Here is a 24,893-nt window from a genome sequence, read left to right as displayed (position 1 = left end):
TGATTCATAAAATCCTAAGATTATTGTTTCAATTGTGACTTTTCGATTTCATGTGTGGACTGTTATTACGTAATCTAATATAAGCCAATGAACATGAGTCAAATCAGGATTTTTGGAAACAAAATTGAATCGAAGTGAGACATCAATGACGACATTCATCCCTACTACACACCATCTAATGGTGCACATGGAGTAATAAGAGGCTACGTCATGACAAATATCTCAAGTTGTGAACAAAAGTTTGCATACACTTGTAAGGACCTTGTATATCATGGCAGTCTTGAGTTTCCTATAACCCCACCTATACCTCTAAATTTTCTATGATGGAATCATTAAAACCCATGGGTCTTTGTCACAAAAAAAAAAAAACAATCATGCATTTTGGTTATATCATAAATCTATCATAGGACTCAATCTGCTGGGTCAAAAATATACAAAAAGCAACTTGAATTATCATTTTGGGTGATGTAGAAACTTGTGTTCATCAAATTTTCTTAATGATCAGGCCTCCTAACTTCTTGTGAGTGATTACAGTTGATTACAACTGCTGACTCCTCTGACCCAATTTAAATAGGACCTATCTGACAGACTCATTAGACCCTGACACAAACCTTACAATGGGAAAGTTTAAGGAGCTCAGCACAGATCTGAAAAAGCAAGTCACTGACATGAACAAGTCAGGAAAATAATTTGTAGACATTTCAAAGTAGCAACAGATCACAAAATCAACTGTGCAAATAGTTGTAAGTATAAAGCATTTGGTAGAGTTGTGTCACTGCCACAACCAGGAAGAGAACACAAGCTATCACCTGATGCCAAGAGACAAATGGTCAGGATGGTCAAGAGTCAACCAGGAATCAGCAAAAAGCAGATCTGCAATAAATTAGAAACTGCTGGAACAAAGTGGGTTTTATATTGTCATGAGCTGAGCGGCTGCCATGCAAGAAGGAAGCCCTTAAGTAGCATCTTAAGACTCGACTGAAGTTGGCTGTTGATCACTTGAACAAATAAAAGGTGTTCTGGAGGAAATTTCTGTGGTCAGATGAAACAAAAATCGAGCTATTTGGCCACAGTGACCAGAAATATGTTTGGATGAAGAAGAAGGTGAGGCTTTTAACCCCGAGATCACCAAACCTACCACCAAGCATGGTGGTGCTAGTATTATGCTCTGGAGCTGTTTTTACACAGAGTAAATGGAATAATGAAGAAGGAGGATTACATCCACATTCTTCAGGAAAACCTAAAATCATCCAGAAGGTTGTTCTTGGACTCAGTTGGGTGTTCCAACAAGACAATAACCCCAAACACACATCAAAAGTGGTAAAAAAAAAAAAAAAAAAAAAAAAAAGAAAAATCATGATAGAAACAAAGTTTTAGATTTGTCTCCCCAAAGCATTGACTATACGTTAAATTTAATATTTAGTTGAACTGCACAATTTCTGTCTAAAGGAGTAGTCAAAGATACAACCAGAAGCTTGCAGACAGCCATAAAAAGTGCTTAATTCACATGAAAATGGCCAAAGGACATATAACCAAACGTTAGCATTGTTGTTTTAATACTTTTGACCCAACAAATTTTGTCTTATTTCTAGAAAATCTAAAATAAATTTATAAAGAAACCAAAATGCATGATTGTATTTTGTGACAAAACTCGTGGGCTTTAATCATTCCATCACAGACACTTAAGAATTCTGCAAGTGACTGAAAACTCAAGGCTACCATGCATGTTCTTTACAGGTGCATGTGAACTTTTGTTCAAAAACTGTGCATTTAAAATGACTTTCCTCTTTTATATTACCTTGGGTATAAAGCAGACAGTACTTATTATCTCCATTTAAGTCATTTTAATCGTCGTCTATACCTGAAAATAAAAAGCTAGGACATGTTTCTTGCATGCTTGGACAATTTTTATACAAAGCTACAAGTGAAACATGACAAGAAGAGACATCAGTTAAAAATTTAAATAATCTCTTAGTGAGTCTTACTATAGGAAAGAAACTTGGAAGCTTTGTATCACATAATAGGCCTGTTTTCCAGCAAAATAACCATTTATTTGTGAGGCTTCACTAATGCACTGTGATCTGAATTTTTCAGACATAAAAAAAGTGATAACGCTCCTGGACGCTGGACAGAGAGGAAGCAAGGCGAGGACCTCGGAGGACTTCGGGTCCATGCAGGGACAGAAATACTGACTAAATACGGTCATATCTGCAGGGGTGGCTCAGAGGAAAACAAGTTGCAGCTGGTGGACGTCCACACAAGGGGCTCCACAGAGGAAGCACCAGCAGGCGGAAAAAGAGGAGGAGGAGGGGGGACATCGGCCAGAATGAGGTCATGGCTTTTTGCTTTTAGCCGCCATGGTTACGGAGCACACTGACATCCACATGGCAGAACTCGAGTGCGTTGCTTGGACTGGGATCGCTTTGTGCTTTAATCTGAAAACATATGCATGGATCCAAAAATGCCAAAAAAAACCCCACACACCCGGGAGATACTCACCCACCACTCCTGGTCCTCTTCTCCGTCCACCACGATCACCTCGCCCTCAGAGAAGGTCAACTCATCGGGGTTGTCGGCTACACAGTTGTAGATGGCTTTCACTCGCTTTGGCCTCTGTTTCTGAGACAAGAACAAGGACACCAACAGGTTTTATGAAGTTTGTGCAGAAGACAAAGAATAGTTGAGTGTGTTTGTGCTAAACTTTGGCGAATATTTAAAAAATGTGTGCAGCTACGTACAGAACACCACAACTCAAGACATTGTCTACGGTGTCTTCTGGTAGTGTTCCTGTCTTCAACCCGTGAAAGTCATTCTCAAAAGATTTTTCTGGATTAAGATTCTAAGGTCAGAGAGTGTTGTATACTGTACTGTATGCAGTTTATTGTAAATCCCTTTACCATTTTGTGCTTTGAACATATGAATCGTCATCAACATTTTGTCTTCTGTAAATAAAGTAACTTCTTTTGTAAATGGACGCAATCCATGTTATCTTTAAAAAAATGGCCAAAATGACACCATTTATCGAATTACTAACCTGTGATGTGCAGTTTGATCAGGAAAAATAGACAATCAGCTTTAAACTTTACTTAAAATATCTCATTTAAATGTGTCAAAAATCAGTTGGCTCTAACCAGATTCTGTTAAAAAAAAAACATGAATTTTTTCACTCCTAGACAAACAAGAAGTCATTAGTGAGTCCAACGGTCACATGACAGAAATTCAGGAACTTCTCTGTAGAACCAGGATGAACTGCAGGCTGTGCTTACACAGAGCTAATAGGATAGTACAGAAACAAATGAAAAATGTAAATAGTTAAATATTTATAGTATGTACAGTCATCATTTTTTTAAAGTACTGGTAATATCTATGGGCACTTGGAAATACTTCTTAAAATAATATGTGGCATTATAGCTGTGCCATTCCGCGTAGAGGACATTTTTGATTTCGCTCTACTTCCAGCCATGGTTGTACTGTTTCCACAGAAGTAAAGGACGAGTTAAAACAGAGCAAACCAGTTTCTCCACTCAAAGTGAGAAATAAGAGTCCTGGCCAAAGCACAGGCTCACACTACAGGAAAGACATTTACTGCACAAGTAGACACTGGAAACACTGAAACAATAGAGGACGGAATTACACGACACGAAACAGGGAATAAACTGTTACTTGGAAAATGAGTGTGTACAACAGAATGAATGAATAAGTCCAATCTGGATGATAAGGAGAGGAAGAATGAGGGACTCACGGGGTAGGCCTTCCTCGGCATGGGGGCTGGAGGCAGAGACTGACCTATGGAGTTCTGGGGGCATCCTGGCACTTCCTTAGCTGGAACAGGAAAAGGAAATTATATCACAACGACAACAAAACTTTCCACGTTTCCAGAGAAGAAACAGGATCTGACAGATACTGAAACCACTTATCTGCAACTTTCTGTAGAGTTTAAACACCCATTTACTCACCCGCTCTTTCAATAGATTCTGTTCGATTTAGAGGCCCTCTGTTGAAGCTTTTATCATTGCTGAAAAGACGAAAAAATTTTTTTTAAATGTACTCCCATCAACAGAGTAATAGTCATATAAAGATACAGAACGCTGTCGGCTCTCTAAAGCTCTCAGCACCTCGGTAACAGATTTATTGCAGCACTACTAGCCCTGTGGGAGATAAAAAGACAAAAGGACGACTGCGGAGGAGAGTTATTGCTTGTCTGGCTCGATGCAGAGCTTTAGCCTGGAAGCTAATGAAGCGGCTAAACAGCAGCCATGTATTCTCATCGCTCTTTGGAAACAAACAGCACATTACAAGAACAGCGAGACACAACCCTGGGGTAAAGCAAGATGCTCCTGAGTATGCGTAGTGAATTATCCAATGGCTGGAAAGACAGCATGACATGTCATTTACTAATACGTAAGTGTGTTTTTATAATCTTACCCTGCAGGAGATTTAGGTGGCGCTGATCTGGACCCCAGTGGCCCCTGGCTAGACTTGGACTGGATGCTCATCGCTTCCATCTTCGCCACAGGAGCAAGACCCAAACCTGGAACACACAGTAAAGTAACACGCTCGCTTTGGTCTGTTTCACATCTTTGCAATCTGAACATACGCTTGTGATGTTTTGCAAACTGTCGCTTTCAAGGTCAAAAATGAACTTTTAATCTCAAAAACGATCAATACTTGTTGCCCTTGGCAAGAGGCTGCACGTCTCACAGTAATGGCTTTGTTTGTTCTCAATAATTAATACAATCTTTTCATCCGTTTTCTTATTCTTGTTCATGTATTCATTTACTGTGAGAACCGGAGGAAAACTTTTAAATCAACAAACTGAAGTGGAAAATCACACAAACTACTCAAATGCTTGGGTTAAGATGTAGGACAGATTTTTGTCCATAAAATCAATCGCACAATTAACTGAACTGGGATCCACAGACACTTAGAAACATTGTGCTATGTTAACATGGCTTTACTGTGGCAGTGGTCAAGTTTGAAAACAGTGAAAATGTCTCCGGGAATTCATGAAGGACCCAAGAGTTCAGCTATTTAACTGAAAAGGCATTAATTGACGGGGCACACGGAAAAAGAACAAAGTGCACATTATACCTCCAGTTGAAGTGAGCCTCATGGGGGGTACAGGTGGGTGCATGTTGGGGGGGTCTGAGGATGATCTCTGCCGACCGACCAGGTCTAAAGAACCAGGCTTCCAGCTGCTGGACGCTGAGGACTGACTGATCCCTCCCAGACCGGCTAACTGGACTAAAGGAGACAGAAGAGGAGAAGGGATTATTAAAATGAAAAAAAAAGGGAGTCAGAGAGAATGCAGCGCTCTTTGCCAGAACCAGCATTCACTATAAAAGTCGAGTCGTTTCTGCCGGAGTGTAACTGAGAGCGACAGTTAATGGGGAGAGGGAATGTGCAAAATGCTGAGGCTGGTGGGGGCTGCGGTGAGGAGAGGTGGGCAACACAGCTGGTTGGTTCTGCTCTGCTCTGCTGGCAGCTCTCCAGACAGCCACTAAGGGTAATAAAGACAGACTGTGGTGAACGTGTCACTTGTCGGTTAACTTAAAAAACGACAACGCATCCCATCCATCTGTCTCCAATGTGACTTTCCTCTATCTCAGAAACATCTGCGGCGTATAAACGGGTCAAAAAGTCACTCAGACCTGCAGAGTTGATGAAACTGTTCCTCGAGGTCATCTTTTAGAAATATAACTTCAGCTACAAGTCAGGAAGTTTAGCATCCAGACTAAAAACATATTCAGTAAATGACACAGAGAAATGCTGCAATTTGTCCACTAGGGATCAACCGGTATGGCCTTCTATTGGTCATCAACAAAGTAAATAAATAACCAATATTTTGAACTGATATACATTAAATGTTATACTTTAACAGCATTTGATAGCAGGGAACTTGTCATTCATAATTAGGCTCCTTCAGTATTAAGGCGGCTCCTAGATATGGGAACAATGGCGTCAGAAAAGCACAGGATGCTCTACGTTCTCTTCTGTTTACTGATTGATCAATTGATTGATTTCAGATTGAATAGTTGGTCTCCTGCAGTTCAGTCCACTGTTCTTCTGTTTTTTTTTTTAATCTTTTCTACCAGCTGTATCCAACCCAAAGTAGTGCATTTAAATTAGCAATAATTAGTAAATGAGAAAAACAACACCGTTACTCGGGAAAAAAAATGCCAAATGTCGGCCCGGATAATCGGTCTGGCTGATAATTGCTAATGTTTCCCTACCACAGCATCTGCCTAACAGTCTTCTGTTGGTGATGCTGCTGTGTGAGCTTACCCAGGTTCCTCGGGGGCAGGGGCGGCGCAGAGGTGGTGGCGGGTTGTGGAGGGTTGGCGTTCAGGATGGTGCCGTACGTCTCGTTGTTGACCAGGTTGGGCATGTAGGGCCGCTGCTTGTCCTTGGAGAGGCCGGCGGCGTCGCGGCCCGCTGAGCCGGACTGGAGGTGGGAGTTGCTGCCCGGAGTGTAACAGCTGACCGGACGCTCGTCTCTCCGGTGAGGACTCGGCTGGAGGGGCAGCGAGGAGTCAGAGGGTGGGTCATGCATGTCAGGGTGTGAGGGTTGTGGTTATCAGTCTGTCGTGCAAAACTTCTGCGGCTTTGGTCTTGCTTTTCATTTTTCCTTCTGTTCAGACTTGTGACATTTAATTCTTCAACCATAAGAACAAGATTTTGTCTCTTACTTGTCATCACTCTACATGTGTCTCTTCTGCACTGGAAAAAATGCCCCTCACAAAACAAGAAAAAAAACTTATTTCAAGGAACTTTTACCTTGAAATAAGTGAAAAAATCTGCCAATAGAACAAGTGAAAAATGGCTTGGTAAGATTTCTTGAAATAAGATATGATATTTAAAATATTGAGATCTTAAAATTAGCTGGGAAAACTTCTTTTAAGCTATATTTTACCAGGATTGTCAAGCTTAGGTGTCTTAAAATAAGCCAGATATGCTTAAAAAAAAGAAGCAGTTTTTCCCTCAAAAATAGATTTTCGCTTTCATATAACGTCCTAATTTGAGATGTATTAACCCTCCTGTTATCCTCATTTACGGACACCAAAAAATATTGTTTCCTTGTCTGAAAAAAATCCAAAAATTCAGCAAAAAAATTCCCCAATTTTCTGAAAATTTGCAAAACCTTCAGGAAGAAAATTCCAGTAATTCCTTAAAAGTTTCCCTTAAAAGTTTTTTTTTAAATACCCCAAATTTTGCAAGAAAATTCTTGTAAATATTTTTAAAAAATGAGTAAAAATCTTCCAAAAAAATCCTAAAAATATCAAAAGTGATTACATATATATCAGTAAAACTTGTATTTTCTTTAAGAACATTGACAAAAAAAATCAACCAAAATCCAGTGAATTTTGCTGGATTTTGGTTGATTTTTTTTTAAAATGTTCTTAAGCAACATTTTTAACATTTCTTTTTTCCACCAAAAAATGTTCAAAGATTTCCCAAAAATGTTGAAAATGTGGACATCAGAAGTTTCCCTGTGAAAATATTTTTTCCCCCACATTTTCAAACTTTAAAACAGGTCAATTTTGACCCACAGGATGACACGAGGGTTAAAACAAGTCCCTCCATCTGCTGAAATGTCACTTGTTAAGTGAATTTATCTTAAATCAAGTGGGATGAGACATTTTGACTATAAATAAGACAAATAGACTTGGTCAGATTTTGAGTTTTTGCAGTGTGTAACTATTTTGTAGTTGCACAGAATACACAATGTAACCTCACCTCATGCTAACAGTATTTTTGAATTTTTGCAAATTTGTCATATGGCTGCAACATTTGAACTCACTTTAAAAGCAGAATATTCTGGAAAATTTAGCCAGCGACCACTCACTCTCAGATAACATGGTCAGCTATACAAACTTATGCCAACTTTACTTTATTAGTGAAAAAATAAAAGAAAATAGAATTGTGCATAATTGTTCAGGGTTTATGTAGGCTTCTTAGGTCTTACTGGCTTCTTATAACTACTGATTCCTCACACTTTGGCCTTCTGTGTTTGATCTAAATAAACCAAACAATCTGTGGCATCCCAGGGGCCTGGTGGTGAAGTCTCATATCACACACTGTGATCGCAACATCCCTGCTCTGATTCCAGCCAGACACGTTTGATGTCATTCTCTTCTCTCTCATTTCCTTTCCTGTCATCTTTCTACTGCCCACTTTCAAATCAAGCTACGTAATGCCCCAATAGTATACCAATAAAGAAACATCAGTGCATTACAGCACAAAGTTGCACATCTGTCAAATCACTGTGACTATACTGGGATGTATTCACTAATTATAGCTCCCCTGCAATCCATTCCAGAACTATAACTTTTAAGTTCAGGTCAAATGGAAGCACTCAAACCACCCACTGCCTTAAAACGACTGTATAAACAACACTCAAAACACTTTCTCGCACTCAGCTGAGCCTTTCAGATAATGCTCACTGTCAAACAGAGATCTTATTAAATTGTGCTCTTCCACACTTTTTTATAATTGTACTGCACACAAACAAACTTGGAAGGCACTTCATGTCAAGGAATAACAACAAAAACACACTGAGTGCAGTTGGACAGCATCAGACTCCATATACAAAATGAAAAATTAATTGAGCTTCTTACTTTGAGAGGACAAGAAATATTTCAGTGTTCTTCACATCTCAAAAGCCTCAACATGACAAATTTTCTTTTCTGAAATTCTTTTCACATTTTTTTATTCCTGTTTTCTCACCTGTCTGTATAACACTTTCTACTCTCAGGTGTTTCATGAAATCTTCACAAAGACAATATTATTAATTTCATTTTCACAAAACCACCATCACTCACCTTCTCGTCCAGATCTTCGTCACTCTCGTCCAGGTCTTCGTGCTGGAGGCACCATTCATACTCAACATGGACATGGGCGTTGAATTTTCCTGCCAACGCTTGATTCAACTGCAAACACAAACAAATCCACACACACATGCAAACACAAAAGACTGTCGGCTCTCACATGGTTGCAGAAAGCATTGTGCTTGCAGGCATAAGCCGGGTCTAAACATAGCACAGCTCACCAGCTCCTCACACTGTAGGTGTTTGAGCCTCCGAGCGATATCCAGCGGCGTCTCCCCGGCCTCATTAGCTGGAAGGGAAAACAACACAAACATGTAATCACTGTTGTATCCACATGCCACGAGGACAAACACACAGCCTATTTTCTTTGCTTTCTTTCACTGTGACATGAGAAATGTGTAATTAAACCGTTTCCCACACTGAGCAACTCTCTGGTTTCCCCTCTGTCCTCCTTTTCTTTGCGTTTGTTATCTGGTCTGTGTTGTTGATTTCAGAGAGGAGCAGACAGATTAGCGTTGTGAGAAAAAGTCGCCACCGTCTGTTTTCAAGGGCCACAATTCTGGGAACTGAACCTGGAGGACTGGGAACAAGGGTTGCTTGTGTGTGTGAGAGCGAGACGATGAGAGGCGGCCAGACAAAAAAATGTGTGTGAGACACGGTGAGAACAAGTATGCATGTTTAAAGTAATACTGTATCAATGTCAAAATGCTGGTGAAATAAAATAATACTGTAGGAAACGTATACACATTAAGTACGAATAACCAAATGGACACAATAATAAACATAAAAGTAATCATTATAGAGAATATTTTTTATATTTTACAATTACAATACTGATGCATGAACACATGAGCAACATTTCTGCAGGAGTTAGGCTTCGTAGCGCATATTGCACAGCAGAAATTCAATCCGCAAAATCTCTTAGCTTATTAATGTTCGCTACAATCTTAACCCTCGTGTCGTCCTGCGGGTCAAAATTGACCCATTTTAAAGTTTGAAAATGTGGGGAAAAAAAATATTTTCACAGTGAAACTTCTGATGTCCACAGTTTCAACATTTATTGGGAAATCTTTGAACATTTTTTTTGGTGGAAAAAAATAAATGTTTAAAATGTTTCTTAAGAACATTCACAAAAAAATCAACCAAAATCCAGCAAAAAATCGCTGGATTTTGGTTGATTTTTTTGTGAATGTTCTTAAAGAAAATACTAGAAGTTTTACTGATATACATGTAATCACTTTAGATATTTTTAGGATTTTTTTGGGAAGATTTTTACTCATTTTTTGAAAATATTTACAACAATTTTCTTGCAAAATTTGGGGGATTTTTTAAAATCAAACTTTTAAGTGAAACGTTCAAGGAATTATTGGCGTCTTCTTCCTGAAGTTTTTGCAAATTTTCAGAAATTTGGGGAATTTTTTTGCTGAATTTTAGAATTTTTTTCAGACAAGGAAACAAAATTTTTCGGTGTCCATAAACGAGGACAACAGGAGGGTTAAAAGCTTTACTTCCACTGCAGTCTGAATATTTTACTCTGTTCTAGAATTGAGTAACTGTTTTGTGAAGAAGACAGAATTGCTACTAGTATTATGAAAAGCTTTTTACAAGAAGATAAAACTTCAATGACTTGACTCAAGGTGCAACTTTCACTGTCATATTGCATATCACTTGTGTGAAAATGATCTGCAAAATATGCAAAGTAACCAGCACCTAAAGCTGTCAAATAAAATGCAAGGGAATAAAAAGTATGGCATATTCCTCTGAAATGTAGCAGAAAGTGAAAATATTTGTGAAAATTTAAAAAAAAGTACAATTACCACAGAAGTGTAACAACAATACATAAATTAGTTGTGGACTGGTGTAAGACAATGAAAAACAAAGAAACACAAGGGCAAAGATGGACACTAAATGCATCATGGTTGTGCCGTTTGCTGCTGGTGTGTCTCCTCACCGATCTCTATGGAGGCCTTCCCCCTCAGCAGCAGCTTCAAACATTCACTGTTGTCGGTCAGGCAGCAGTAGTGCAGCGCTGTGCTGCCTTTGGCCGTCTGCTTGTCCAAATTTAAACTTCAAGAGGACACAGACAGAGAGAGGAAAACTTTAAACCCTGAGGATATAAAATGAAACCTTTCTTTTTTCTGTCCAGCCTCAGTGCTCCAGTAGACCCTCTAACAAACAACAGGTTTTCTCTAATGCTAATTTCATTGTGGTTATAATGAGCAACATAGGAAGTGATACTGACAGAAAGTCAAATGAATACACAATTATGCAAATAGCTTAGATCTAAAGAGGGAAGGAAGAAAACGGAGAAGTAAATGGATGTCAAAAACCCTTGTCAGTAAGCCAATAAATCCACAAAGAGGCATTATTTGTCTTTTTATGGTCTATTTAATGTTTGCTGCATAATCACATTGGCTGACGAAACCCATTACAGAATATTGACTTCTGTTCTCCTGCCGTATTCACCTGTTCTGGGTGAGGAAGTCCACGATGTGCAGAGACGTTCTGTCCACCAGCCTGACCGCTAGATGAAGAGCTGTCTCCCCTTGTTCCTGAAAGAGAAACATAGAACATCTGCATAAAACACTTAAAAACATGAGGTATTTTCACGGGAGAAGGTAAACATGCAACAGACGATCTAACATATGAATTTTTAAAGTCACAGGTGAAATACTTTGTGCACTGACATGTCCGTTGGCCAGAGGTATCGGCTCCATGAGGTCGACTCCCTCGGCGTAGACCTGGATTAGAGAGAAGATGTCTCGAGCTTTTACTGCGTCGCACAGTGTGTGGAGCCTCGATGTCGGATCAGGACACTTCTTCCTGGCGAAGCGTTTCTCCGTGTATTTGGCTGTGATGAAGTCTTTCCTCGCCTGCCTGGTGGAGAACACAAACACGCAGATGTCTCGTTTCAGCTGCTAGCTCTTTTGAACAGTTTATGGACTTTATAGCGGAGATGAATGATGATATATCTCAATACTGGCTGTTAAAAGCTTTAACATTAAGATATCGACATCGACCCAAATTTAAGACTGACAGGAAGATGATTCAGCCAGACTGACAGTCAACAGTTTAGTTTGAATTTTTTATATAACAAGAAATATGTTTTACACATAAGTTCCAGTTAAAAAAATAAAATTGTCTAGTAAATGTCCAAGCTTGGAACATTATGATAAGAGTAGGAATAATACATGTATCCACTACTGGACGGACATGATGTTTTCCACGGTTAGGTGTGAAAAATGTGTGCAGATATCTGCATCAGAAGTCAGCCAAAATGAGTTGGATATCAGCAAAAATCTAATCCAAAATGCATCCCTACTTTATACGAATGTGTGTGTGAGATTGTGCACCAATCAACAGCTGCAGATCAGAAATACTCAATGAACATTCTAGACTGGATTGTGTGATCAGCCACCTAATTGCATGATTTAGTTTCATAACGAGTTTAATTTGCAAGGAGAAGCAGGTGCATAAAAGCCACATAAGGTATGATATAATGTTTGTTATTAAATTGTGTTACTTTACAATATGCTGACAATACATAACTTCCAACTGTGAACATCTTGAATTGCAATAAATTAGAAAAAATATTTAAGTTGACTCCACCTAAACTTGAGTTTGAGGGATTTTTATACTACAATAGTATATTTTTCAGCATTTAGACAATGTGAAACATATGAATGACTATTTGGTAATAGTATCAGTTGGTTACCTGTGCATATGGAGGTACACATCCTTGAGACAACTTCTCTACAAAATTGATTTTCACTTGTTTAAGGAAATGAAAACCAGGAACATGTGTCAGTGATAGTCTGCACAATGTTACTCCTACAACTTGTTTACAACTTTAAACTTTCAAACACTTTATTAGGGGGCATGAATGTGATTTGAACAGCTGTGCACACAATGGTAGTCAAGAAATCATGTTTTACATCTGGAAATTAGTAAAAAGCATTTGCACATTATTATTATTACTACATTTAAGGCTCTATTATTAATTAATATTTTCTCTTCTACCGAATGTGTGTTGAGCAGCTGCAACAAAGCAACTTCCCTACATGAAATCAGTAATGTTTTCTTCCTGACTGACCATGTCAGTATAAATAGAAAGTCGGGTGGAAGGTTTAATTTTAGATGCTGATTGGATTGGTGTCATATAAATAAGAATAAGCAATCAATACAATTTAGAAAACATGATCAGCACATTGTTGGCTAAATCATGTCAAAGGATCACAGGAAGTGAGACAAGTGAGAAGGCTGGAAAAGAGCAGGGAGAAAGGGTATGGAGGTGATAGGAGGGGATGCAGAGAGTGTGGAAGAATGAAGTTGGAGGGGTGACTTACATGTCACTGGCTGGGTTGGGTTTCACCACATTTTCAGCACTTAAACAAGCCTCCATGATTTCATTAAAGCCAGCATTCCCCACATTCTTGGCCAGCTGTGGAGCACACACAAACACACACACGGACAGACACACAAACGCACATAAATTAAAACCAGTTCTGTGTCATTTTCTGTGCCACATTGATAAATTCAAAAGTCATCGGTTCAGCTCACACACCCACTGGGAAGCGGCAGACATCCCCAACTGGAAGCGTGGAGCCTCACAGACTGCACAACGCCTGCCTGACTGTGGCCAACACGACTGGCGTCTGAACACCGAGGAAAGCAATCATGGCTGGAAGCATTTAATCCTGACCGTCCCACAGGCAGTAAATCTCTTCACCAACGGTGATTAGGAAAGCCAAACAAAATCTCAGCTATTCTAAGTGTGGAGGCTTCCAGAGATCTTCCAGTAGAAAAGAAGAAACAGGCGTCATTCTCCTCATGTTCACCTCCTGTCTTGATTTACTGTCCTCATTATTTATTGCCCATTCTAACCAACCTTTCTCCTCTTTTACGTCCCAATTTCATCCTGCCTAAAAATCTCTAGAGATCCAAATGGAGAGTCAACACAATTGAATGAGTCACATTTTGACAGTAACAGTAGACGTAGGGTGATTCAGGTGGGAAGAGGTGATTTACCAAGAGCTCCGAGGTGCTGAGTACATCCAAAGTGAGGGACTGGATGCGGGAGTAGTGGACTCCCAGCTCCCTGTGGATCCCCGAACATTCAATACAGGTGAGGATGCCCAGGTTGGTGGACAGCCACGTTGGGTCTGAGAAAGAAAAGGGAAGGCGATCGTAAAGAAAATGCACAGAAGAGGGAATAAACAACACAAGAGAGGGGAACAAGGGGAGAAATATGGGTGATAAACTGCCGCTGGGCGAAAAGTAGTGAAGCAAAGAAGTCATTTCTTGCAGCTTGTGAGCCAACTTTGATGTGTCCTTGTGGAAAGCTGAGGGCTCTGGAAATTTAATAGCTGCCTGAAGGTCTTTTTACTATCGCACAGCGCACAATGTCAGAGGAAAGTGACCAAGCAGCACTGTAACTAAGTCTGGCCTACATCCTCTGCTCATGTGTGGGTATATGTGCCTGCATATACTGTATACTACGTTAAAGTATACATGTATGCAAGTGGAAATGTCATGGGACTCGAGGAAATATTTGGAGGATAATTTCAAATTTGTGACAGAATCTCCACAGAGTATCCTCACTGTAAGAGTTTTAGCATTTTCTACATCAGAGACTTCGAGCCTGGTACCAGTGGTTTTGCATACATTATACTACTGATACCTTTCACATGCATTCACAAAGCATTGTGCATTATTTTGACTTGGCCTCAAATGATCTTACAAACCTTGCTGTCAGGAATAAACGACAAAGACCGAGGGATCTCCTGTGATTTTAAAGTCATTACAGCTCATGAATATGTCATTGTCTTCCCAGGATTTGTGGGATTTCTTATCATACATGACATTTTATTGTGACCACAGAGCCGTGGATAATCAGGGGTTGATCCTGACTGATCCTGTCCCTGTGTCAGGAGGTTTAAATAATTAATGAACTTATCTGCTGCTGTGCTTCCATGTGTAAAACGTGCACAGCATCGCTTTTCATTTGGAAATCCATGTTTAGGCTCCAGTGTGATGGCTGCAGGTATTTAATGAAGACAGCATAAAAACATTTCTGCCAAACCCTATGCTGCACTAATTTATAAAACATTACAGTTAAAATTCAGACTTCATTAGTATGCACATTTAAAACATTAATAACTGTTTTTAATAAAGGTTTTGATCTGTAGCTGTTTAAAGAAAATTGGAAAAACTGTAAAAGTGAATATAGTTCTGCCTTATGATTTCCTAATTATTGTGTTTTAAGGTCTGTACAGTGTTATGCAATAGTGTTGTTTCAGTACATTGTCTTTACTACATTGTATGTATTTATACACACACACAAATACTAATGATCCGAAGCTCTGGCAAGTATTTCAGGAGGGAAATGGAAGCCGATATTGGAGAAAAATCCCAGGAAATCCTGAGATCTCAATTCCTGGCATTCAACCCAAGTTTGGACCATTTATTAAAGTGTACTATGTGGCATATGAATGAAAACCTATGTGGCATTATGGGCAAAATACATCAGTATATTGTCAGTTATCAAACTACAAACATGAACAACAAGTAGATCTTTGAAAACAAAGAGTATTTGGTTATTTCTGAAACAACTCTGAAAATCCCCTGAACGGTCTCTGATGGTAAGACCATTATTAAATAATAATCATATAATTGGGACAATAAAAAAGATAATGAAATGTTCATGGTGACAGTTAGTTTGTCTCTAACATTTATCCACATTGATTCTCACACAATTGGGATATAAAAAGTAAACAGATGCTTCCTTGCAGGTGTAAAACGTGTGGTTTGGTCAAGTAAATGTGCAGTAATATTCAAAGTGCAGAGCTGCTGGATTTTTGTGGTTATTCAATTTGTCTTAATCCAGTGCTGTGCAGTTTTTCTGCAGAGAGGGTTTTCCCCTCCATCTTTTCCACTCACTGGGGGCTCCGCAGTCGCAGCACACGTCATTTCCTGTCATCCTCTTGACTTCTCCCAGGATTGCCTTGGTCAGCTCCTGAACAATGTTGTTCTCCCCAACATGATGATCCCCTTTGAAAGCCTGATTTAACGCCTCCTCCTTACTGTTCTGTAGCACCGAGATCCAGCTGGAGGGAGAAGAGGACAGAAAAAGGGCGTCCAGGAGACGTGAGTCGGGTAGATGAAAGTGAGAATAATGACAGAGGAAAAGGAGAAGCAGAGGGAGGAGAGGGAGAAAGTAGGTTGAGGCGTACTGGAAGAATGGGAGCAGCCAAAGCAGACAGGAATGAGAAGAAAAATGGAAGTGAAACTGGAGTAAAAGGCACTTAATAATAGGCAGGAGGGTGGGAGGTAAAGACGAGGCCAAGCGTCTGACTGGGTGTGAGGTAGGAAGTGTGAGCAAAGTAGTCGAGGTGGTAAACAGGATGCACTTAAACAAGTCTGGACGCACGGATACAAAGGGAAGGAAGGAGCAGGCACTTACATCTGACAGTCCTGGTCGTCCTCGGCCTGGAAGTGATACGTTCTGTCATCTAAAACAAAAAAGAAATGAATGACAGAACACAGAAGAGGCGCAGGAGGGAAAACAGTCAAGGAGCCGGAGCTACACAGTAAAAGCTTTGAGCAATTCCCTCCAGAGGGCATTAACCCTTGTGTTGTCTTCAGATCCTGTGCACTTCCCTTGTCCTCAGGGTCAAAAATGACCCGCCTCCACTGAGCCTCTAAAATAGAGCAGCTTAATTGAACTTTCAACCAAAAATCTATTGTACATGAAGAAACAACCTGTCATGCATCACACACTTTGTGAGTTTTTTGCTCTTCAGAAGGCAGAAAGACTGTATTTAATGCCTCAGTGTTGACCTTTTACCATCTGAACTGTGTGTGTGTGTGTGTGTGTGTGTGTGTGTGTGTGTGTGTGTGTGTGTGTGTAGTGGAGGATGTGCATGTGTGTGTCGGTGTGGTTTTAGACGTGTGTGGTGTGAGTGTGTGCTTTAGTTCACTGTGACTGTGATTTTTAACTGCCGGGTCAAAAATGACCCGAAGACCATCACTGTTGATATACAGCTTTGATGAAAATATAAACAAAAACAATGTTTCTCTTTTTTTTTTTTAAATGTTGGGGTCACTTTAGGAAAAAAAGTTGAAAAAAGGTCATTTAGGGGGTTTTCTATGCTATTAAACATGTTTTCGGGTCAAAAATGACCCAAAGACAACACAAGGGTTAAAGTGTTCTCCTGAAAGGTCAAACCGAGAGCAAACTGCAACACAGCACCACAAAAACTTGTTTCTCACATCAGATAAGAACCCGCTTCATAACCAGACATCTATTTTTGTTCAAGCGCATCCAAAGAAACCTAAAATATGTTGCCTCTCCAGTCACCATCTTAAAGTCAAATCTACTGAGTAAGCAGAGGAGCTGGCCTTAAATCCTACATGACTTGAAATGTTTATTGCATGTCATTTCCCATCATCTCTCTACTTTAAATGTAGTAATAAACACACTTGAAACCCCCAGAAGATCCATTATTAACGACACAATCTAGCCAGAAAGGAATGGAAAGGAAGTCTGAAATGGGCTATTGATTCCAAATGAAAAATGTTTGTTGTGGAGAAGTGTTTGTCAGTGTGCCCAGCTTCAGAAGGGTTATTTGATTCATTTGTCTGACAAAAATAGTCCAACAAGGGTAGAACAAAGACGTTTTAAGTTACAACAAGCAATTGTTTTCATGACTGATTAACATTTAGACACTACAAAAAGTATTCATCCGATTTGGAAGTTTTCCTCTTTTGTTGCTTTTCACCACTGTATCATGGTCAAAATAATTTGCCTTTTTTTAAAACTAGTATTTACAAAAAAAAGATTCTTTCACACCAAAGTGAAAAGAAATTTCTACAAACCTATGTAAATCAACTGAAAATATAAAACATGCCAAAAGTGATTGCAGAAATATTCACCTCCTTCAAGTCAGCATTAAGCAGATGCAAATACTGACTTGAAGGAGGTGTGAATGATTCTTTATAAAACTGCTCAAGTTCAGTCAGTTTACACAGGGATCCTTAGTGAACAGTGCATTCCAATTCCAGCCTCAAATTTTCAATGAGATTGAGGTCTGGGCTCTGACTTGGGCACTCCAGAATAGTCTCTACACTTTACTTTTACAAGCCTTCCAGGGCCGACTGCCAAGAGGCACCATGACATCATGATGCTGCCACCACCATGCTTCACTGTTGGGATGGGAGGTTCATGATGATGTGCAGTGTTTGGTGTCCACTAAACAACAGCGTTAAATCTGATTACAAAAAAAGCTTAGTTTCAGACTACAGAACCTTCTTCCAGGTGAGAGTGTCCCAATATGCCTTCTAGTCAAGATTTAACATGAGCTTTTTCCAAGAGTAGTTTTCTCTTTGTCACTCTCCCATAAAAATTTTGACAGGTGAAAAACCCAGGCAACAGCTGCATGCACAATATCTACCATTTCAGCTGCTGAATTCACACTTAATCATTCAGAAAATAAAATGTCAGTTGTGAATAATCTCTGCCACAATTTTACAAAGACTGAGTCTGTATATAAATTTAGTAACTTGTGAAGTCGATTGTTCAACCTGTCATCTCAGCTGCCTTTTTGTTTGTAGTTAACTGATTCCAGTGTTGAGACTAAATTCCATGTGAAGGTATGCTGAATGCACTGTATTATCTTTTCAGTTTAAATCAGTTCATCTCTGCTTTGCTGCTTCTGGGAAATGGAGAGACAATTGAAACCCACAGTGCTGCTGAACAAATCTTGGCCTGCTGCTGCCTGGAGCTAATTAAAACGAGGCATTTGACTGTAATGACCACAGACGAGAGAGAGGGGAAAAAGGAAAAGAGGTGAGCACAGGCAAAAAGCTAAGGACAGGCGACACAGAATCCAAAGGAATGTGGCAGAAAGCACAAAGAGAAAGCTGAACGTACGTGATATGAGGTCAAAACTCCGCTTTTCTTCAGGATTGTGTTTCACCTGACAGGTGAGCAGGTTGAGCTTAGCTGGCGGCCGGTTAGCCTGCCAGAGAGAGACACATTACAAACAACAACCTAAGTGAGCGAGATAGTTGTGTTTAACCGTATCGGACCTCTGGTGGAGCCAAATGAAACATCTGCTAAGCTGCTCTGTGTGAGATGAACTGTGTTAGTGAGGGAAGCTGACCAGGCCTGAGCTAAACCTTTATATGGGAGAGAGCAGAGTTAAGTGAGACTCCAGCTGAGGCAGCGATGTGAGAGGAATGTTAACTCGCAAACTTGGCCTGTGATCTCTGTAGATTGCTGTTAATGTATTCGTGGTTAATGGGTGACTATAATGACCCGCCAGGGAGAAGGCCTGCAGCCAAAACCCTGAAACAGTAATGTGTGTGCAGGCTGGTCACATGTGTGTGTGTGTGTGTGTGTGTGTGTGCATCCAAATGTGCACACGTTTTCAGCAGAACTAACAGAACACACTCCAAAAACAGTTTGCTTACTGTGCCGTGTGAGATAGTGAGGTATCCATTCTTCGCTGTACACTTCCTCTTCTGCCACACTTTCCTCAACCTGCGACACACACAGGAAGGTGATTAGTTTGTCACATATGTGCGGTGAATTCATAAAGCAGACATTAAATATTTACTATGACCACATGGTACAAGTGGGAGTCACATGCATGAGTTATGACACAGTGTGTTCATGTCTTTAATAAAACAACACTGTCTTTAAAGCTGAAGCAATTAGTCGAGTAACCGACAAGTTAATCAACTCGACTGATTCTGTCTCTTTTACAGGTTATACTGTTTTTCCTTTGTACTTGTGTACTACACACATAACAACATTCATTCCTGCTATTGTTTTTTTTGTCTTGTCATTTTGTACTATTATTATCATTACTATTATTATTACTACTGTTATTATATTATTATTTTGATACTACTCTCAATGTATTTTTGTATTTTCACCCTTATCTATTTATTTTTATTTAGATACTGTATTTTATCTTTGTGAGTTTTCCACTCTTGCACTTTGATTCTTGTCTTTAAACTAAGAGGTCTGTTTGTTGGTCTGGGAGGGTTGTGTATAGAGAGAAGCTATACTGGGTTTTTGAATGTTTCCGGGGGAAAAAAGAAAAATACTGACTGCATCCCAACTGCACTGTATATCTTGACCTTTTCATAAAAATATGTTGAAAAAAATAAAGAAAAACAAGCACACAAGTAAACATTAATTACTTTCCTGTTTCATATCATTTAATTTTCAACGTTGTGAAATTGTGACGTCTATTTTCACTATGTTGTAAATAATTGTTCCAGAAAACAAGCTGCAGATTGCTGTATAATAATAAAAATTCCGAGCTCGATTTCAATTAATTTTAATGCATTTTTATGCACAGCTACAGCACTACATCTGATCTTTGTGCACTATTTAAAAAAAACCTCACCCATCACTTTTCTTATAAAGGCAGCCGCTGCGCTCGGTGCCGTGCTCCTTGTTGCCCTGCGGCTGGTGCAGGCTGTAGGTGGTGCTCTGCCGCACCTGGGAATCCTGGGAAAACACACAAACCAGAGGAGTTAAAAATGCACAAAAGGCAGGAGCTCCACGTTAGATTTGCGAAACAATATGAAGTCAACAGGGAGCTACAGATGTATTTAATTGCTCTTCTAGGTCTCCTGCTTCTCTCAGAATTTAAAGGCAAATATCAGCAATATCAAGATTTCTGCTGGTAGCCAGAAGGATTTGGTACAAATGAAGTAAGAGGCGCCTTTACACTTCTGAAGTCTGCAACAGTAGCTAGTCAAATTTTAGCATTAGTTATTTAGTCTCAAGATTAATTCCAAAAGAAATCAAAAAACACATCACATTAAAACTTTTTTTGTCCATTGGATTTTTATCTTTACATTGTAACAGCAACTACCTCGAATAAGGACCAAACAAAAGCCAGATTTTTGTGTGAACGATGTTATTTCCTTTCTGGGAACACTTCAGGAAACAGAGAGGATGACTTCTGAAGGCTGCAGGGACTTTATGTGTGCTCTTATCAGCAGACCCACACAACCAACAGGATGGTCTGTGAAGAACGGGACAGCAGCTCCAGCTCAAACATTTTCCTCACAGCACAACTAAAAATCAACTAAAGCACTAAGAAGAACCACACAGAGTATCTGCTGCTGTAAAAGAACAAAAACAGACTACTGATCTAGCACTGGACACCACAACAGAGAAAACAGGTTACAAACAGCCACAGTAAACATGTTTCAAAAAAATCCACTTACTCTCCTAGACTTGTTTCACAAAAGACGGAGGCAGCGGAGGAGAGAAGAAAACAATCTTAAGGTGAGCCCAGAAGCTGCTGACGTTTGCAGCATATTTAACAGTTCACTAAGCATAGTGCTGGTGAGTGGACAAAAATCACCTCAGTTTACGGAGCTGGTGGCGTAAACAGAGAAATAGCAACGCAAGCACGAACCACAACAGATTTGGCAAGTTTCTGCAGAAAAATTTGCTGAAATGTGGTGTAGAACCCAATGATTGTATTATGTGGTAGTGATGTGTTAGTAACAAGTTTATATCCTCCATGGAAGTTTCCCTATTTCATTGTTTTTCAACACTGAATCATGATCAATATGATTTGGCTTTTTTGACAAGAATTTGAAAAAATTCTTTCATGTCAAAACGAGAACTGAATTCTACAAAGTAATGTCAAATAATCAAAAATGTAAAAAAAAAATAAAAAAAAAGAATCTAAAACATAAAATAAGTGATTGCATAAGTATCCACCCCCTTCAGGTCAGTATTAGTAGATGTACGATTACAGCACTGAGTCTGTGTGGATAGGTCTCAATCAGGACACTGTAATTTAACCCCCTTTCTGTTTTGGATAACTGCTCAAACTCTGTCAGGTTGCATGCAACTGCAGGTCTGGGTTCAGACTTGGCCACTCCAGAACTTTCACCTTGTTGTCTTAAAAACATTTCTGTGTAGCTTTGGCTGTATGTTTCAGGTCCTGAAAACAAATTTTCCCCCAAGTTGCAGTTGTCTTGCAGACGGCCTCAGGTTGTCCGCCAGGATTTCCTTATACTTTGCTGCAGGTATTTTACCCTCTATCGTTACAAGTCTTACAGGGCTTGCTGCCCAGTAGCATCCATGATGCTGCCACCACCGTGCTTTACAGTGGGGATGAGGTGTCAGTGTTGGTGTGCAGTGTTAGGTGTCCTCCAAATGTAGTGTTAAGTCTGATGGCCAAAAAAGCCAAATTCTGGTCTCATCAGACTAAAGAACATTCTTCTGGGTCACTTGACAGTGTCCTACATGCCTTCTGGCAAACTCTAATTGAGATTTAATATGACCTTAGGTGAGTCACTACAAAGGGGGTAAATACATCTGCAATTACTTATTTCACATTTTATATTTTTAATTAACCGACATCACTTTGTAAAACTCGGTGTAAATGTTGATATGAAAGAGTCTTTTATTGTAAGATCTTGATTGTTCTGTATGCATGGTATTTACAATAGTGTGTCCTTCCAGTCAATGTCATCACTGCAGCATGTTGAAGGTAAATAGTGAGGTTTGGGATTGTGTCCAGTGCATCGTATATAATCTGATTTACAGAGAGTAAGAAGATTAACATCTGATATTTGACTGACATGTTGTTAAGACACTGAAAGGTCACAGAGGACTTTCAGGGCTGCATGCGGGTACTTGTGTGTTTTGTGTGTGTGTTACCTCCTTCTGCTCCACCTGTAGTGCTGACTTCAGGACGTCTCGTAACTGAGTCAGCTGCTTCCTCTCCTCGTCCTGCACCTGCTTTATCTGTTGCAAAGGGGGAAAAACAGGTGAGAAGTAAGGTGTAACTCAAAAAGGAAAGGTTTAGGGGTTAAATAAATAAACAAGGGTGCTGCTGGTGTTCCCACCGTGTGCAGATCTGTGGCCAGTTTCTCTATGGAAGGTTTCAGGTTGTCCACAGCTTTTAGACCATCCTGAAAGAAACTGAACAGGAAACACATGAATTTATCTCTCATTGTGGCACAAACATGGTATCCGAGTGATCTAATTTATATCAGAAATATTATGTGCATGTCTTACTTGCACTGTGCGTGGAAGTACTTGATGAGGTTCTGCAGCAGATCCACCCCCTTCTTGATTTTGATCTCATTGACTTTGAGGAGGTACTGTAAACAGATGGAACGCAGATCCAGGCAGAGGGGTCAGGGCAGGTTCATTCAGAGGGAAAGGCAACTCACAAGTCTGTGAACTTTAGTCGTGCATCTCAAACATACACATCCCTTTCATCTCATATCTAGACACTTCAAAGCAAAAATGTTCATTTTTCAAGTAAAGCATCATTAAAGTAAAGCATCACAAAAAAGCCTCTGACTAGGCCAACACGCTAAAATGTGATGTGATATCTGTATTCCAGCAGGCTTTGCTGTCATTTTAAAATATTCATTCTTCACCTTAGTTTGACACAGACAGATGCTTGTAGAATCCCTTGTGTAATTTCTTGCCCCCAAACCATTATAAGCTGTTATTTGAACCATGAAGAGTGTGCAGTCATTTCAGCATTTTAATGTTTTATGGTGCAAATATTTCATTCCATTACCTATTTAGTATCATTTTAAAAACTAATTAGAAACAATGAGTGGGTTCTGCGTCTCCAGCATCAGTCTGACTAACCTCACACATCTGCAGCTGGAAGAATCTCCTCTCCTTCTCCATCTCTTCGGCGATTTCCGCCCCGCTGATTTCTGTCCGAATCATCCCGTGTTGTCTCGCGTGCTCCTTCTTCTCCTTCTCTATCTTGGTGCTGGGAAGAAGTGACAGCACTGGGGTCAGAGAGCAGATTGCACACCCATAGCAGAAACACAAATGCACAGAAGGCATCGTGTAGTGTAAAATCAGCCCTAAAGCAAAGCTGTCCAGGAGAGCAGGCGGCTCCAGGCACCCGTGGTTTTACAAATGAATGGTTTTGGGTTGGAGTTGGTTAAGGTACTTATAAGGTTAGATGTAATAAGATTTTTGGTTGGTGTTTAAGTAAAACTGGAACTGTAGTTTACCTGAATCATGAGCCAAGATTTTTTTTTTCTATAGTCCTGTTGATGGGCAAGGAAAAGCTGACATTTAACACATCAGTCACTTAAAAAGATGACAAAAACGTACCTTTTCACACTCAAACCATTGGCAAAAGAGGTTTAAGTGCACCCAAATTCATTATGAAGCATGACAAAGATCACAAAATACAGGCAGAGACATAAAGAACTATTTTCAGTGTCATGAAGAGCAAGGAGTCCTGTAACAGTGTGTGTTTTTTCTTCGCATCATCCAGTTAGTCTGAAGTTACATGAAGAGACAAAGGGCACTGAAATATCTCTCTAAGACGCTGACAAACACCTTGATAAACTCAGAACCAATCTACCTTGTTTTTAAGACAAATCCATATATGTTGAATTGTTTAGGCCTTATCTCTTTACTAAACTTTGTGTGAATACAATTTACTCACAGCATTATTGTTAAAAATCCTCACTTTACTTTACAGTGTTGTAAGCAAACATCAACCCTGTCCAGAAATAATGAAGTTATGAAGATGCCTGAAATATGTTGAGTTAAAAATCCACCAGACGACAGAACTGAAGAAAACAGATTGCACCTATTTAATTACCTTGCATTACAGTCAGATGTACAATGCAGTGAACTAAACACAGCAACTGTGTCAGCACAAGAGAACTGTCTGGCTCAATGCGCTGATTTCAGTAAGATTAAAAAAATAATCAGTGTTGCTTAAACTAAAATTGCCAGAAAAAAAAGAGTTAAGCAGCACTAAGCTCATCAGTGCTTTTGGAGGGTTTCCATAATTAGCAGAAAGGTTGTTTGTGAAATCAAACACTTATTTCTCGCCGATGACGACAATTGAGATGAGCACATAAAGCAGAAGAAATCAGAAAGCATATGTCAGCCATTGAGAGCAATTTAACTGAGCGATCCACTGACTTTTAGATTAAAATCCCACAAGAAGGATCTATTCCTATACACAATTAGTGCACATTTTAGTTTAAATGTAAGTGTTATTATGTCAGAGATGATTAAGG

General features: G+C 39.6%; 1 protein-coding gene across 7 annotated transcripts in view; it reads right to left on the bottom strand.

Moving 5' to 3' along the window:
- The window catches only part of asap2a (ArfGAP with SH3 domain, ankyrin repeat and PH domain 2a), an 84,276-nt gene that overhangs the window by 2,182 nt on the left and 57,201 nt on the right, over positions 1-24,893 (bottom strand). For 3 of the 7 annotated variants that reach the window (XM_055005757.1, XM_035946434.2, XM_023266239.3), the window contains 22 exons: positions 23,485-23,614; positions 22,894-22,979; positions 22,722-22,797; positions 22,534-22,620; positions 20,249-20,352; positions 19,302-19,371; positions 18,760-18,847; positions 16,291-16,339; positions 15,768-15,934; positions 13,857-13,990; positions 13,175-13,269; positions 11,516-11,705; positions 11,295-11,380; positions 10,780-10,895; positions 9,050-9,117; positions 8,823-8,930; positions 6,286-6,514; positions 5,092-5,244; positions 4,426-4,531; positions 3,957-4,015; positions 3,743-3,822; positions 2,500-2,619 (listed from right to left, as the gene is read on the bottom strand). In XM_055005757.1, coding sequence (XP_054861732.1) covers positions 2,500-2,619; positions 3,743-3,822; positions 3,957-4,015; positions 4,426-4,531; positions 5,092-5,244; positions 6,286-6,514; positions 8,823-8,930; positions 9,050-9,117; positions 10,780-10,895; positions 11,295-11,380; positions 11,516-11,705; positions 13,175-13,269; positions 13,857-13,990; positions 15,768-15,934; positions 16,291-16,339; positions 18,760-18,847; positions 19,302-19,371; positions 20,249-20,352; positions 22,534-22,620; positions 22,722-22,797; positions 22,894-22,979; positions 23,485-23,614 — 2,401 coding nt within the window. Of the gene's footprint in view, positions 1-1,798; positions 1,862-2,499; positions 2,620-3,742; positions 3,823-3,956; positions 4,016-4,425; positions 4,532-5,091; positions 5,245-6,285; positions 6,515-8,822; positions 8,931-9,049; positions 9,118-10,779; positions 10,896-11,294; positions 11,381-11,515; positions 11,706-13,174; positions 13,270-13,856; positions 13,991-15,767; positions 15,935-16,290; positions 16,340-18,759; positions 18,848-19,301; positions 19,372-20,248; positions 20,353-22,533; positions 22,621-22,721; positions 22,798-22,893; positions 22,980-23,484; positions 23,615-24,893 lie in introns of all 7 variants that reach the window. The other 4 variants (XM_055005758.1, XM_023266240.3, XR_008600000.1 and 1 more) reach the window with 3 other exon arrangements.

Source organism: Amphiprion ocellaris, chromosome 20, assembly GCF_022539595.1.
Source record: "Amphiprion ocellaris isolate individual 3 ecotype Okinawa chromosome 20, ASM2253959v1, whole genome shotgun sequence".
In the NCBI taxonomy this organism is placed as follows: domain Eukaryota; kingdom Metazoa; phylum Chordata; class Actinopteri; family Pomacentridae; genus Amphiprion; species Amphiprion ocellaris.
The sequence above is the reverse complement of the archived record's forward strand: the minus strand, read 5'-3'. Positions and strand labels throughout refer to the sequence as shown.